Genomic DNA, 17,625 nt, shown 5'->3' on the forward strand with positions numbered 1-17,625 from the left:
GCCTCCCCTGTGCCTGATAAGGACCTGAAGAGAGAATAAGATGGCTTTACTGGGGCTCTGTCAGCCACTGAGGTTTAATTACAAACCGCGCTGGTGACAGGAAAAGGCCTTTAAAGAGCATTTGCTAAAGGTCAGAGGGTAGAGGACCTCAAATCTGTAGAGCAATACATATTTAATCGCCGGTGATCACGAGAGACATTTGTGTTTTGAAAATGGCCACAGTTGGATATTGTGACACTGTGCCGCGAATCGCAATTAACTCCGATTTCTCAGTGGTCACAGAGCAGACGTGCACGAGGTAAATTAGACAGCTCTAAAATAAAGACTGTGCCCTTAAAGAGTAATGCATCCCGCTGCGTACGGAGCCCTGCGTAAACATTCAAATGAATGTTTCGTGAGAATTTTATGAACCTTTCAATAAATAATGCAACAGCGACATGGTGTTGCAGGGTTTTCTTATCCAGCAGCTTTTGCGCTTCAAAAGGTTGTTCAGGTTTATTGAAAGGAGCGATGCGTTTCCTTGAAATTCATCAAGGTCGCCAGCACACAAAGCTTTGATTGGTTTGACAACAGGCTACTAAGTGACAGTGCAGTAGTCACTTTTGCACTAAATTAAACAATTAAGACAATTATGCACGAGGTGCAGTGTAATTAGAGGACACCAGGTACTCTTCAAAAAGCCATTTAGAAGCCTGAAGCACCAACAAAGACCAGGGCAACAACTCATTTCGTGCTGCAGTTGGTTTGAAACTATGAAAGATTCAACTTTGCATGTAACAGAGTGACATAAATGAGTTCTTTTTGCTCGTTCATGTTGAGTGATACAATTAGTGCACTTCCAATTCTTGATTGATGAAACACACTATTAGGGGCCCTGCTTTATCTCTCTGTGGATTCATGTATTTGGCAAAGGGTAACTTGTTGACACGTGTGGACTTGAGATGACAAAAAGCAGCCATTTGAATATGACAGTTATATTAGAGGGTATAATTAATAGATGAAACAGAGGGCAACACAGAAATCCAGGGTAACATGCTCAAGGGAGGTAGATGCTTACCAGAGAGGTCTCTGCCCACACCCAGCGCCAAGCCGTTTTTGATCCACAGGACGACGCCGTGATAGCCGGGGATACTGCACGGTAATGTCACAGGTTGGCCTGCCACCACCACCAGGTCCTGTGGCTGCTGGGAAAACATGGCCACTGTCCCTTAAAAAGCAAAAGAAAGAAAGGCAAAAAAGAAAGGGGATGGTTTAACCGTAAGCAGATTAAATCACTGCGCTATTTTTAATGTAAGCTAGTAAAGTGAAGAGGGCAAGAAAATGTTTACATCAAAAAAAAAGAAGGAAAGAGAGATGTTTTTATAAGCACCTGCTTTCAGCGCGCAAAATACCGAGTGAAGAGAGAGGAAGGCGTGCGGAATCACGTTGAAAGAAGCCTAAAGGGTGATATACAAATGTGGCACATCCTTTCAGTATTCATGATACTGAGGCAAGATACCGCGCATGCATCAGAGGTGTCAGTGCAGCAACAGGACTGAAGCACAGGCTAAGAGACAGCCGTCACAGTTCGGCTTGGTTCATTTATGAAGGATGTCACCGTACAGATGGGCTGGGCCCGTACACACCACAGCAGATAACACAATCTTGTCTGCCAACACAGGCTCTAGTGGCATATATTAACTGAAGCTCACACCCATGTAGTCCAACTGTGTGCGACTACTATTAGATGCACTCCTCTACTGCACGTTCAAGCGGAAAGTAGTGAGTAGTGAACTCCATTAGAGGCAGAGTGTGTTAATGGGGAGGCTGTTGTGTGTGTGTGTGTATGTCGCACGGGGGTAGAAAGGGGGGGTCAGAATGGAGGGTACAAAGTGGTACTGATGTGTAGTTCAAAACATTGGCAGGCTGCCGATCAACTTAAGCCTACACACACTGACACACATTCATACAGACGCCCTCAGACTGTTTTGGGAGCACAAACCGCAGCAAAGGTTTGAAAAGTGTTACTTGCTCTCTCGCTTTACTCAGTTTTGTTCACAGCGCTGTCTTATTTTCAGACTTCTGAGTTCAATTGTTTGGATTTGATTTTTCTAGCCCTTTTCTCCATTAGTGTCCTGGTTTTCGAATGTGCTGGCAAAAAGCCGGCATATTTTACAGACTGCTGCTTTTTGGGGGGTTTTAACGCCGAAAGGGGCTCACGCACACTCACACATGGACATGTTAGTCACATACAAATAAAAAAAGCTGACAGAAAAGTAGCATGTAGTCAATTACGATGATAAACAGAGCAAAGACTGTGTGGGACGTTAAAGAGCGTTTTCATCTCGCATCTCTGCATCGCGCTGCTTTCTTATGCTCGCTTTTATATTCAAAAAGAATTATTTATCCTTCAAGATTTCAAACCACAAACAAAGGGAGGACTGCTGTCATACAAGAAACAGATTTTGAATTCAACTGAGGAATCCTGCAATCTTTCTTTTCACTTTAGAGCTGAATTTCTATGATGGATAACTCGTTGAAATTGTACTTTTTCATATTCATTCTTGCTCTCGCCTATGTACCCTGTCAAGGAATACACAATGCAGTACAGGGTTGCCTTTCGATATCCATCTATCACTAGCGCCATAACCGGAAAAGAAATGAAAATAATAATTAATGTATTCTTTCTCAAAACACGGAATGGGTTTTTCATCATCTTTCGACTCAACATTTTCTCTCTGGATCACGAGGCCCTTTGAAAAAAGCATGTAAGCCATGTGAGCCATGTGAGCCATATGCATTGCCCTTCAGATCAAGACATCTTCATTCAGCCTTTGCTGTGTTTCCATGTGTGGAACTTATCTTAGTGTTATTTTGCTACCCATTGAACACACAGATGAAGGACTCTAACATATAGACCACAACTGAACAGATCTACTGTCTTGTTCAGAAAAACCATTGTTAACAAAGGACATCACTGAATCTGATGAGCTATGGCATTACTGTTAAACCGACAAACTCAAGTCAATCAATTTACCTTTGGAAGGCTGGAAGCACACATAAAGTCACTCTTTCTACACGTCCCGTATAATCACTCGTGTCTCACATCTGTGGATGTAAGAATGTGGATTAAAGATTAGCCATGTCAGTTTGTTTTGTACAAAGAATTTAAATCTAAGGACTAGTTTTCCTAGAACTGCTACATGCAAACATCTGTATCTGAAAACAGTCTCTTTAAAGGTGTCATCAAAGGTGTGACTGCGCACCTCTCTCCCACACATGAGGTATGTATGATATGCCACCCATTACCGGTAGACTTACTTGAAGTTGTGTCTTCACTGAAGCACACCACACATTTTGAGTGTTAACATCAGCTGTAGCGGAAAATATGCTCACTGTACTAGTGTGTTGCTTAATTGGGAAAATTTCCACAAACAGAATGCGTTGTTAAATGTGCTCCTGTGGCTGTTTGATAGAGTCTGCCTCCCGGCATCACATTTTAACACACTGTGTAATCCATTCATTTAGAATATGTGGGTATGTCAAAGATCTATGCAGATAGACTTCAGGAGGACTCCCACCATGAGTCTGTAATCAAATGTCTCTGCCGGTGTTGTAGAAGTCATAACCCAGAAAACTGAAAATCATCTTGCATATTGGAGAAATTTCCATAGTTGAATTCTAACTTCTCAGTTAGGCAACAAATTTGTCTTCTAACAGAAATGTTTCCAGGTGACACAAATAAGTTATGGCCCAGCCGGTGACTTTTGAAGTTGCTAACCACTCATCAGTGGTGTTGAAAAATGAGTTCTAAGTCCAGACATTCCCTAAAACATTACAAAGGGACATTTAGAAACTTAGAATATCCAGAAACTTTCCCAGGGGACACATTCACAGTGTGTTTCTGCATTTAATATTTGTCTGTTTGCCTCTGTGTATTTGAAGATTGATTAAAAATAATCATTAATGAGTTCTTTCTTAAAAAACAGAATAGGTTCTTCATCATCTTTCAACTCAACATTTTCTCTCTGGATCACGAGGCCCTTTATAAAAAGCATGCACGCTGTGAGACTTTATCAGTTGATTAAAACTGTTTCTTAAACTATCGAGCACTGAGCACCTTCGGTCACTGTGATTGGATGAGTTCTTGTGTACTCACCTTGAGCACTCAAAGTACAACATGTCTCTACTGCACACACATTAGTTCTATCTAACATTCGGACACATTCACACCCTGATGAAGGTTCAGTATCTTGTCCGAGGATACTTTGACATGCAGACTGGAGCAGCCAGGGAACGAAACACCAACCTTCTGTTTAGTAGCCTTCTGAACCATAGCCATGACATAACCTGACCCAAGAGTGACAGAAAGTTCATTTGAATTTCATTTAATGTAACTTAAGTTAAAAACTTAAGTTAATTTCAAAAGCAAATGTCTGACATAAAACAAATTGGAGCACTAGGATAACATCACTGTGCATACCCAGTACATTAAAAAGTGTCAACCAGGGCTCATCTGTGTCGAGTTAAGCTGGAAGTGTCATGTGTTGCATGACAATGTAAAGACCGTTCAAAAGGACAATGCTGCAAACATGCATACTATCTAGCAGTCTGGGCCTAACACATGACGTAGCACATGCACCACTTTTGGATCTTGGTCTTAACTTAAAATGAATCTACAACACTTTGACATTGGAATACTAAATTGCTAAAATAACCCTTAACCTGAATGTGATTATTCTTGGCTTTAGCTTGAGCACACCTTAAACAACAAAACTGTTCTCCAGCAAAGACTGAAGAACAGATGGTTTTATTCTAAAAAAAAAAACAACAACCCACAAACCCGTGGGAACTTGAATGCAATTTCAGCTTTGCTCATTTTAAATTAGGACTTGACACTCGAGACTTCATCCGTCTTTATTCAGAAGGTATTCTTTCAAAACATTTTCTTTTAAATGCTGCCACTGCAAAACTAGTGTCCTCAGAGGACCATCAAGCCAGCGATCAAGAGAACGTAGGACTTAACCGGCACCAGCCTGTACCTATCACTTAAGCAGTTAAAAAAAAGTGACCTCCTTCATTCAATTTAAAGCCTGGCTGGGTTTTGCAGCTAATGTGTCTTCATAAGGGAGCAGCAGCAATAGTGACATGGGATGATGTGTGTGGGTAGGCTGATGTGGCTGCATCTTATCATTCATCCATCCATTTTGCACCAAAAACACTCTTTGTCACATTTCCCAGAGGTATCCATCACCGGGGAATCACAGTGGTGGCAAAAAACCGAGCCACCAAAATCTACTTTGTCTTTATTTGCCTGGCATGTGCGTGTCAGAGCAACAACTTCTCTCCTCACTTGTTCATGAAGAATGCTTTCATAGCTAAAAAGTGCAATTAGTAATTAATCCCCTCACTTAACTCTTCATTCCTGACAGGAAAAAAAAGGAGGAGGGGGACCGGGCTCGGGTGCCCACAGAGCCAGAGATCCACATTAATAGAAGAAGAAAAAAAACAGTTTAGTCGAGAGCTTGCTCGAATAAATAAATAACTAAATACAATCAAATGGAAAAGAGTCTAGACATGCCAATTTGCTGTGAGTCAAATGGGTCTTGACTTCGGGGGTTAGGTTCTGTAAATGTGTGGGCACATAGAGCAGACACAGACACCTTTTGTCTGTCGCTAGAGACAACAGACAGCCCTATGGGTTTTTCTCACTCAGCAACGGTGAGCCTGTACTATGAATAGAGCTTAAGAAAATGAATAAAAAAAGTCAAGTACTTATTTGGTTTTCATATAATGTCTGAAACAATAAGTCACATAAAGAAGTGTTTTACAGCTCTTTAGTTTTGGCAAATTGAGCAGTTTGCTCAAATCATTCACATGAGCTATCCGCCTATTATCTCACATCCGCCTTTCGCTAAGCCAGCTCTGTCAACAAAAACTGAGATTGTTTCAGAGAAAGCAAAGCATTCCCTCTCAGCTCATCAATATTTATCCGCATTTAACGCATGTGGCGAAACATAAAGACGTTTTCAGCATTTTCATATCCTCATATTGTTATTCATCTTTTATACATTCGATGCAAAGTAAATTACAGTGTATGTTTACTCGCATGAAATGATTATGATTCATGCTTGTGATTGAATACCTTGCCTAAGAATGTGAGGCGGCCAGAGATCTTTTATAAGGACTGCTCAGTTGCTTCAAATGGTGTAAAAAAACACAGGTAGTCAAAAACATAGCATGGAGCCATATTCATAATGTGGACCGGCACTTTGCATCGCCTAATGTTGTCATTTCACTTCAGATAATTTGTTTACCATTGGACGGCTGCTGCATTTCCACACACTCCAGCACTATTTTCCCCTCAGTGCTAACTGCCCCCAATTTTATCGCTCTTTGCCAATCAGGCCTGGAAATTACCATTACGGACACACATCCGTGTACACACGCACGCACACAAACACACACACACACTTCAGAGAAATAATCAGCATGCTGTCTGTGCGGCATGTGGCCACACAGCACCAAAGCTTAGCCCAGGATCATTATCAAAAACTATTACCCCTCTGGCCTGGGCATTTTATACTAGCAATTTAGAAGCACAGGAGAGATTCAGAATATGGGGGAGTGTGTGAGTTACTCATATGTGTTGTTATTTGGTCGCCACTGACCACAGATTCTGCTGGTAGTTTCTGGTGGCATGGAAGTGGAAGAGCACTGGAAGGAGGAAAAGGTTTGAGTGAGCGTCTGAAGGATATGTTTTATCTTCTTCTCATGTGCTGTAGCTGCCATTACAGTCAGGTTGTTTGTTAGAAGGGTGACGAAAACGGGACTAAATTAAACGATTCTTATCGAGTGTATTCCCGTGACCACAAAAAAGTACATTTTCTAAGCACATGACTGGATTTCCATTTTGCTGTTTTCGCAAAGCTCTGTGAATTATTGCTGAACACTTCAAAAGACTTTGTAGCTGCAGTCGTGAGTCACAAATCCACTGCAGTATTAATGCTGATTATCGAAATCTTTAGCTCTAGCAACTGAATTTAAAAAACAAACCTAAATATTCAAATACAATGTACTTCCATGTCCTCCTTCATCAGACACTGATTAGTCATAAACCCACAACTGGGCTCCATTCCTCTCACTTTCCACATAAATCTAATGGCAGTGGTATCTGCACTATAATTATCTCCAGCTTGAATATTATTTCAACAGTGCTGATATAGTATGACATCCGTCTTGCCCGCATCTACAAGAGTCCATTCCACGTTTGTGAAAATCACTGTTCGATTGGTGAAAAGTGAGTCCCGTATGATGGCTGAGAAAGCATTCTGACATTTGTGAAAAGAAAAACACACCCCAATTTTGGAGGTGTTAAAGCAATGTCGCTGCAAATGTGTGACAGAAACTTGGCAGGAAAAGTGCCAGCTAATTATCAAACATAACCAAAGTTGCATGTCAATCAACTGTTCAATCGCTTCTAATCAAATTTATTCACAATACAATTCCTGAAGTTGCCCAGTGATTTTTGATTTGTTGCAAATGATCAGCGGCTTTGTAGGAGTTTAATTAGGCAATTACGAAGTCATTATAGATTTTGGCAGTCAGAATGCACCCTGTGCAAACTACCTCAAACCACACTGTATAACATTAGCGTTAATTTTAGTGCTAATTCTGCAGATGAAAGTTACTGAGAATGCATAGTTTTAGTTCCCTCCAAATAAATCTGTGAAAGTAGCGAGAAAGGTACAGTATGCAGATACAATGAAAAGGGTCACATCTACAGTCAATGAACAAGAGAAGTGCAACACCAATAATTTTTTAAAACTCGCTGCATTCTAAAAGAAATTGCATTCCTTGCGTTCTGAAAGGCAGAAAGGACACTGTGAACAAAGATCTACTTTCAGAGAGGAGGGGAGCAGCAGGAATGACAAGGCCTCAAATATTTGCCTGAGTATCTATCATAAGCCTGCTCTGGGTGGGACATGATATTCACTGTAATAATGGGATTTTTTTTTCATCCCTGTTAGATGAAAACTGAAATTCAACTTTCTTTCAAGGTTTTACACCCAGGGTTTACACAAAATGCAACCTGTAGGCCAGTGGTTAGCCTTCGCGACATTCTGTGTGACTCACAAGCACAAGAAGGAAAGATGAAGCATCCACACTTCATGCTATGCCTTATGTCCACTATATGGACAACAGCATTGCGCCAAACTTCATAATCTTTGAATTCACCGCCACAAGTGACAAAAATCAAGAACCTTGCTTGATCGATCCGTCTCGAGTGAAAAATGGGTCAATTTAAAAAGCTGGCTGAATTAAAGTGTAGTACTGTAATAGGATGCCACCATTAACGAACAACTCTAGTGAAAAAAAAAAGCCAGTGCAAACCACCATTCTCCAACCACACGTTTCACAAACACGAGCTAAACGTGTTCGTGGAATGCCATCAATCATACCCCTGCTCGTAAACTGGCGTGTCGTAGTGAAAACTTTGAAAACCCCCCGTTTTATACGAACTATGATATGAAATAACGCAGTATTTCTCAGAGTCATTAGGCTTGTCCTACACGGGCTACTTTACTAATATAAAAATGCGATCCCTCAGACGCAGCTGGCAACGTTACAACAATAGTAGCCAATGATGAATATTTCATAAAGCTCTATCAAGCCCATTAGAGGAGGCATATATTACTATCAATCTGTCTTCCTCATCAAAATGTTCAAATCCCCCTTTCCTGCCTGTCCACTTGTAAAACAAACACTGTATACAGACTGATAATACACTGGGCCTATCTACACTGTGATGCCTGCCATTATGAGTAAATTGTGTCTATGGGAATGCAAATTCATGAAGCAGGGAAGATAAACATCAGTGCTGCCGGAAGACTCTGCATTTATGCCCCCTCTCACACTGTGCATTAGTGGAGCATGACAGTTGCCAAGGCACAATCAAGATGTATCGCCCCCAGTGATGACTTCTAAAAATTACAAATGGCAACAGCGGGAAGGCCTTGCAGGAGCCCGCTTTATCATCAGCTACATGGCCAGAAGAAGTAAGATTTCATGGGCATCAGAAAGTGGAGTATCAGAGCCGACAAACCGCTTGTTAAATTTCTCAAGGCTTCATCTTTCCTGGCAGTCTGCATACAATAAGCTAGAAAAGTCATCCATGTAAAGCAAGCCGGGGGTCGTAAAGGTCGTCAAGGCTGCTTCCAAGCAGCCAGTGAGCATTCTGAAATGCCGCATAGCTCACAAAGCAGGGTGCTATACCTGTAAGATGTATATGAGATTCTGTATTTATATGTTCTGTAAACTCAAGACCTCGTCTGACCACTAATTGTAATTACTGTTATAAAACAAGTCATGTGGGCTAGTTTCCAAGGTAACTACAGTTCAAAGAGAACAGTTCAAATATTCCAGTTAGCATAAATGCAACTGAACCCTCCCTACCCTGACTGGTATTGATTAAAAAGTGTGGGGAAATGGAGCGACTCACTTTGTGAACTGGACTACTTTTTTTAGCGTGCACTTTTGCATAATAGAAAGCAGGGACATAAAAGAGATGCAAATTAGTGAGGAAGATGGAGAAGAGAGGGAGTTTGTGAGTTCAGATGGGGCCTGATTGAACAGGAAGGGTCCCTTCTGTTTCTCTGCTCCATTATATCCTTTCTGTGTCCACTTTCCTCACTTCATGGCTTCCAGCCTCTTCACTACCCTCCTGTTACTAGAGTCTTTGTTAAAATGTTTGCTTTAAGAGCTCAGGGCCAGCCCTGTTATTGTCTTGTTGCTGACATAAAGATGTCGGAATATGGATATCGACACACTTGATGATTCATAAAGGATACTCCAGAGAAGGGACCGTGGAGGGTGTTCAGAGCAGGTGTACATTGGGATTGATCACATTCATTAAGGAATGATGAGTATTTGAAACAGACTCAGGTGGCTGATTTGATGGATGCGGTGTAGAGAAGGTCTTAGTCCAATAGGGCATACACTATATTTTGAGGCAGAGCCACATTTTTCTATTATACGATATGTCAAAGGAACAGAAAGCTGCATTAAGTTGTCTTTTGTCCAGCCATAACTCATATTTTGTCGGGCTGACAAGATAAAAGTGTACCTAGACTTTCAAGACTTATTTTAGTATTTTTATTTCTTTGAGTGTGATTAAATAAAGAGATAGGATCAAATTGCTTTCAAAATATAACCAAAGTGCATGGAACAGTGTGTCTCGGAGGTGTATAGGAAAGGTTTCCAATTAATTTAATTTATGTTATCCATGAAAACAAAAACCTAAAATGGTATTTATTCAGTTCAGATTTCTTGCCAATTGGGAAATAGATTTAACTTTATAACAGCAACTGTAAAATTATAGTTGGTTAACACATTCCACTTCAAGGCCCTAACCCCTATTAACAAGGATTAGGGGTTAGGATTTAGGGCTAGAACCTTTAATTGCACAACTTCAGTAACAAATAAATATGCACTGCTACTCTAAATGAGCACTCAAAGCACGTTTTACAACAACACTCATTCACACACATTCATACAAGCACCTTTTTGCATACCTAAGCGCCTTAGCTAGCATCTCTGAAGGATGCATCAGGGGAAAGTTGGGGTTTGATTATCTTGCCCAAGGGTACTTTGACATGCAGACTGCAGTAGACAGGGAATGGATCCACAGACCCTCAGATTGGTAGATGATGCTCTCTCTCTATATATATATATATATGTATTTTTTTTTCTTTTAGTTTACATCTATTCTAGTTTAGAAAAAAACAAAACAAAGCAAAAAAGACATCTTTACAGAACAGGTGCATTGAGAAGAGGGGTTTCAAATGGTAAGATGCACCATAAATAAACCATACTCTGATTTTTTTTTTTCCCATCCATGATAAAGCTCTCACAGAACAACAGCGAGGGCACTTTGAGCTGTTTACTCATTTCAGCATCCCACTGAAATGCACGCCATATCTGTCAAGGTAAGTCTCGCAATGCTGCGTTGTATATTTTCACTCACACTGTTCCCTCTCAACTTTGGAACACAGGCACCAACATTTTGTTCTTTTTGTGAGGAAACGTCAGGCTACACGAGGTGCTGTGTTAGGTAGCTCGCAGGATTAGCAAAAGGTTGAGTGTGATATGTGAAGAACATGGGGAAACATGGGATCAGCAAGTGTGCTTTAACCGCATCTTTCATCTACAAAAGATGCCTGTAAAGACAGGCAGGCAGATGTGGCTACTCCCACAACCCAATTCTGTGATGATAATAGAAATACTCTGAGGATGAGGGAATAAGCAGCAGTAAGTCACAGTGCTTAGTGGTAACTGATTTTCACAAACTTTGTTGTCTTGGCTTTGAAAAACTCTTTTAAAGGGAATGCAGACAGAGCCATAAACAACTGCCGATGTCACTGTTACTTTTCTGAAAGATTGTATTTATTTTCACTTGAATTTTAACAATCACCAATCTGGAATTGAAAGGGTATTCTGAAAAAAATATGCAGTCACATTAAAAGAGGCAATTTTACTGAGCTTTCTCTGACTCAGAATCCCCATTCGACACCCTCTAGACAGTGGAGACATCCATTTTCCTCTCATCGTCTTCAACTATTTGCTTCCCTTGGAGACAGCCTCATCTCATTCTTCTTCCCTGGCTGCTGTGACATTGAAAGAGACTCCTAATCAAAACATTTGTCTTTCTTTCAGCCTGCGCTCAGACCGGTGAATGAGAGCTGACACCAGAGGGAGACGTATTTGTCCCAATCAGGGCCTCATCTCTGTGTCACCGCCGGGCGAGTGTTTCATCTCGACAGGGCACTGATGAATCCACCACTTAGCCTTGATTTGGAGGAGCGGCTCGCCGCCGCCAAAGTGCCAGGTTAAATCACAGCGTCAGTGGCTCAGCCATGGCCATTACAGGCAGCACAGGCATTCTACCTTTACCATAAATGCTTGGAAATGTTACAATAATGATCCCTGCCTTGTCTATTCTAAAGTGAGCTGTAATCATATTATTATAGTACATGGAAATGAGATTCTATTATAGCAGAATTTGTGTGTTTATGATTTCCCCATAAATGCTAATTATCATTAGGTTGTCGTACGTTTTCAATATCTTTTTTTATCTTAATTTAGGTAAATGCTGAGTTGCAGGATGTCTGTCTTTATACTGCAGGCAGTGAAAGGCTATGGCTTAAAAAACAGATATACCACATTTAGACACTTATTTAACAAAGCAGGCTGCATGTCATTAATGCCCCAACGCCACATAACAAAGCTTAGTGAGGTAAGAGTTCAAGTGAGGAATGCTGATCTGTTGTGTCACTTTCAGGAGGAGGTGTTTGAAAAGGAGGGATCCGATGTTTCGTAACATCCATATTCCCTCTTATCCATCGTGCCTACCTTGTGCAAATTTGAAAACAACTCGGTGGGTTTGATTTTCGAATGGACAACTACTGCCGGCTTGTTTGGCGTACTCAGTTTTTCCATTGCACAGTGTACAACTTAATTCCAATCTTGTTAGCAGAATGTACGGTGTCAGCAGCTCTAACCATTAAAGAGGGCGATTGGGATGAGTGGGATCAGTTAAACCAAACGTATTTCTGATACTGCAGCACTGTGTGCTACGTTAATGGGAAGGAAAAGCAAAAAATAAAAAATAAAAAATTGGGGAAAAGTGAAAAAAGCCTTGCCTTTTGTGTGTGTTGTGTGTAGTGAGAGACAGAGAGATGAGAGGCAGGATCCAGCTAGCTACAGTACCTGTCAGACAGAGTGGAATGTTGTTACAAGACAAGGGAGGAAAGGAAGCTTTATCAAGGTGTGCAGGATAACACTGACACGAGATAAGAGACCTGAGTAGGAACTACATTATGCCACACCTTCACTAAGAGAACTCTGTCAAGACACGAGTAAAGAGATCCATTTCAGTGTGGGAGCCACCATAATACTTAACTGCAGAAAGCCATTACCTTTCAAGTATACACTCTACCTTTAAGTGCATATAAGGCATTAAGCAGACACTCTATCCTGTAATTTCATTTGGATTCCCAAAGCCTTTCTTTGAAATCTGCCCTTAAATGGACAAAAAATCTCATTTCCAGCATGCTGGACGCATCATTTTTAAAGTGGCTGGAAAGCTGTTGGGTGTTTTGAACTGGAATTTCACTTTTACAGGAGGGGTGATTTGCAGTGAGAAGACAAGACGAAGACCGTTCGCAAGGTCTTTCATCACGCTGGGGCCTCAACTTCGTGTCCTACAGCGTCCCCTAACCAACCGTTTCGTCACAAAGCCCCAAATGGGACCACAAAACGTCTCCCTTTGGACTTGCTTTCACACTGCCACTTTGTACACAACGCCATTTTCATGAAAATCCCTCAATCAAAGCTTAATTTGCATTTCAAAGTAGCACTTTACAGCTATGGTGAGGACATAAAATCACATCTGCCTTCAAATAAATAAATGGGAATTCAAAATGGTATAAAAAATGATATAAAAGCCAGAGCTGGCAGAAAACTAAGTTAGTCGTATTTCATGTCATTTACAGTACATTAGCAAATGCCATAAAATTGCACAGCTGTGCAGAATGCAGTAGTCCAACAATTTAGGAGACTTAAGGCAGCAATATAAATGTGATGGCGATGAGAGAAAAAGAGGTTTACCGGAAACTGTGGCGGAAAAAAAACATCGGAAACAGTTTCTTTTACTTTCACTTTTATTGTAACATTATAAGCAATTCAACGTCTTTAAAGGGCTGATGATGAAAACACTTAAACGGAAGTTAAAACTCTGTACTCCCATTTATTTCAACAGACCCTTCGTCATAGCAACAGACTCTAACCTTTACTGGATTTTCTGAAGGGGTTTTCTTTCAGATATTTGAAAGTTTCCATATGGACCAAAATAACTCTGGCTGTTGTAGTTATTGCTGTTACTTTTAAATAAGTGAGCAAGTTTATTATTTTTTCCCTATTGGTTTAATTGGGTTCACTCTATCTACTTTTACTGCTTGTGTGACAATCTGAAAACATTTGAGGTCATAAAAATCGAACTGGCTCACAAATGTTCAAGCACCACTTTATATTAGACTATAGATTCCCAGTTCCCAGATTTCACAAAACACTCTGGTTACTGAATATTGCAGACAATAGAGCAAGAACCACTCAGCTGAACAAATTATGTACCTCTACTTAGCACCTCTAAATATTATATAAACCATCTGGCTTTAACACATGCTATAAATGTTCTCTAATACATAAACCAAACCATGGTTACCAAGGGCAGCAACTGAAAAAGCATTTCTACTGAAGAAGTACAAAACAACACCGAAAAACTTTAAACTCTCTCTCCTCATTTTAACCACAAACAGCAAGCCCGGCCAAGAGAACTGCTCCTTCGCACTGTTACAGAGAAATCAAGTGACCAGAAAGCGTAGTCTCCACTGTATCACAGGAATGGTTTGATACTGAAGCTCGGTACCTCTCATCTCGGGTTACTGTCTCTTAGCGCTCCTGGCCTCCCCTGGGGCACTTTGCCACATCCAACTCAGCATCCTGGTTACTAGACTGTGAAGTCTCAAGAAAGCTTTTTTTTTTTTTAAAAACTACACCCCCCCACCCCCCATTTTTTTTCCACACCTCTTGAACTTTCTTGCCAACAGCATTGCCTGGAGGCATAATTCTGCTCCCAGTGGTAGGAGAGCTTTGAACCCCCACGTTCCTCCCATCACTACCTGCAACCCCCCCACCCAGCATTGTGTCTGTCTTTTGCTCTTTCTCGTTCTTCTAATTTGATGCCCGCTTTAACACTTGCCAGTTTTCATCCTTCTGCGCAGTTAAAGGCGTTAAGAAGTGTAGCTTTTAAAAAAAAAGAATAAACACTGCCTCTTCCACGCTTTTAACTTTTAGCTGGGTGTTGATTTGATTTGACTAATGATTCTGTGTGCGACAAGGACTTTACAGAGGTAGTCAATCTGTTTAGTGTAGGCCAGAAATGATTAAGTCCCTTTTTTTGTATGTGTCACTTCACCAAATTAGTCAGACTGGCTCCACAATCAATGATGAAGTGAGTGACTGAATAGTTCCTTTCACACTTTATGTCTCATTAACACCAGAGGAAAGAGGCAGGTTACTGCCAGTGACTCTTACTCACATTTAGCTCTAGTAGGAAAAGATGCAGCACTCAGACTGTTTCTCTCAAACAGTCAAGTATTTACAAAGGATTTACCAGATCAATGTATTTTAAGTTTTAATAAGCTATACAACAGTAGTAAAGCACAGCTAAAATAACATGCAAAACCTCAGTATTACCTGACTGGTTTAGGTTTATAAGAACTCAGATGGGCCTAAATAAATTCTGCACAGAAGAGGTAGGTAGCCAGTCTCTTAAAAAATCCTCCTCTATTACCCATAAATCCAAACTGCAGTGGTATGTAGTGAAATTATAGCTCAGGGAGAAGATCTACCACACTGTAAGCACAGAGAAACACCCTTACACTATGGTATATTTGCTCTTTCTTAATTTGTGGATGATATAGAATTAAAAAAGTTTTGGCTTCCATTGTACAGTGTTGATTACCAATATAAACTTTGGATAACTACTATCATAACATGAATCAGTGAGTTACAGAGGAGGTGTTCCTATGAGGCTGCCAAATTTCCTAGCAACTATGTAATTAAATCTGAGTTATTATCTCATTACCTAAAACAGTCGCAACTACACGATACTTAGTTGAGCTGATGGGTCACTGTGGAAATTATTCTAGCTGTTACCTACTTATTATCTACTTATTATAAGTGTGATATAGCCAACAATGCACTATAATTTACCAAATATTTACAGATAAATAGTTTATAATTATGCTGTTCCAAATGGAAGAGTTACTCATAAGCTGGTAGAAAGAGTGGGAGAAAAAAACAAAACAAAACTGGATGACCAGAATGGGTTTTAGAGTGGGGAAACATGCTGAACTGCCTCCACTTAATGAGAGCTCATTGGGAATGTAGACTGTTACAGCCAGAATGCCAAGCATTAAAAGCAGTCATAAAAACTGGGCCATCTACCATAGAGTTCTCTCCAGAGACCAGCTATAAGTCATTATATCAAACGAGCTCCCATTTAAACCTGTTCATGATTCAGAGTAAGGTCCTCTCCATCTCTCCATTTAGTGCCCACGACTACTGGGTTATGGAGGCGTATCTTAAACTACTGTAAGTGGTGATGACATGGGTTGTAAACCAATTAGATACCCTCTTAACAAGCGGTGGTCACGGTCTTCTGCAGGTTTTACCGGGCCACTTATAGGCTCTTCTGCTCTTGCTTTTTGCCCGGTCACCAAACTGCCTCTATGACTCCAGCACAAGAGGAGCTACCCTCGGCTCTTACCCCTTGGCTCCCGTTGCCTAGGTAGTCGGAGCTTTTGTGCCACTGTTAGGCAAGAAGCCAGTCGCAAGCTAGAAAAATTCTACAAGGCATAGATGCAGTATGAGATGTGCACCCAATCATATATGATCTCAGAAAAACACAGAGATGACCGCCTATACAAATGGAGTGTCGCTTTCTGTAGTCACTAATGGAGATCATGTTGCACTATTAAAGTTCGGGTTAAGCGAGATTAGAATGGCTGCCACATAGTGACAGTCTGACCTTTAGTAAGCTAGTCCTCTCTGTGTGACTTCTCTCAAGTCAAGTTCAAGTTCAAGTTCAACTTTATTGTCACTTCAACCATATACAATTTAAAAATACATAGTGAGGCGAAACAACGTTCCTCCAGGAACCAAGGTGCTACAAGACAAGTTAGTGCAAAAAAAAAAAAATATATATAATATATCTAGTAAATATTGTGCAAAAGAGCATTTACAGGTTGGTGTGTGCGATGGTTTGGTGGTGTAGGTCAGTGTGTTTGCGCTTGTGTTGGTTAGTCAGTCCAGTCTCAATGTTTTGAGGTATTTGAGTTAAGCTGAGTGATAATGTTAGTGTATGTGTTTGTGTGTGTGTTTATCAGTCAGTCCCTTTTTGCTGAGGAGACGGATGGCTTGTGGAAAAAAGCTGTTGCACAGTCTGGATGTGCGTGCCCGAATGCTTCGGTACCTTTTTCCAGATGGCAGGAGTGTAAAGAGTGTGTGAGAGGGGTGTGTCCGATCAGCCACAATGCTGGTGGCTTTGCGAATGCAGCGTGTGGTGTAGATGTCCTCAATAGAGGGTAGAGAGACCCCGATGATCTTCTCTGCTGTTCCCACTATCCGCTGTAGGGTCTTGCGGTCTGATATGGCACAGCTCCCAAACCAGACAGTGATGCAGCCGCTCAGGATGCTCTCAATAGTTCCTCTATAGAAGGTGGTCAGGATCGGTGGTGGAAGTCGGGCCTTTCTCAGTCTTCTCAGAAAGAAGAGACGCTGTTGGGCTTTCTTGTGCAGGGAGCTGGTGTTGAGGGACCAGCCGAGGTCCTTCTCCAGGTGTACGCCCAGGAATTTGGTGCTGTCAACGATCTCCACAGAGGAGCCGTTGATGCTCAGCGGTGAGTGGTCGCCTCGTGTCCTCCTAAAGTCAACAACCATCTCTTTTGTCTTGTCAACATTCAGAGACAGGTTGATGTCCTTACACCAGTCCGTTAGTCTCTGCACTTCCTCTCTGTACGCTGA

At 41.1% G+C, this 17,625-nt stretch overlaps 1 protein-coding gene across 9 annotated transcripts in view; it reads right to left on the reverse strand.

The window, feature by feature from the left end:
* kirrel3b (kirre like nephrin family adhesion molecule 3b) overlaps positions 1–17,625 on the reverse strand; it is a 169,100-nt gene that overhangs the window by 67,528 nt on the left and 83,947 nt on the right. For all 9 annotated transcript variants that reach the window (XM_086261252.1, XM_086261248.1, XM_086261246.1 and 6 more), the window contains exon 3: positions 1,058–1,207. In XM_086261252.1, the coding sequence (XP_086117378.1) occupies positions 1,058–1,207 (150 nt within the window). The remainder of the gene's footprint in view (positions 1–1,057; positions 1,208–17,625) is intronic.

The sequence above is a fragment of the Aulonocara sp. 'chitande type north' Nkhata Bay genome, linkage group LG14 (assembly GCF_057382095.1).
Source record: "Aulonocara sp. 'chitande type north' Nkhata Bay isolate Kocher_YH1m ecotype deep benthic linkage group LG14, A_spYH_male_GT1.1, whole genome shotgun sequence".
In the NCBI taxonomy this organism is placed as follows: Eukaryota; Metazoa; Chordata; class Actinopteri; order Cichliformes; family Cichlidae; genus Aulonocara; species Aulonocara sp. 'chitande type north' Nkhata Bay.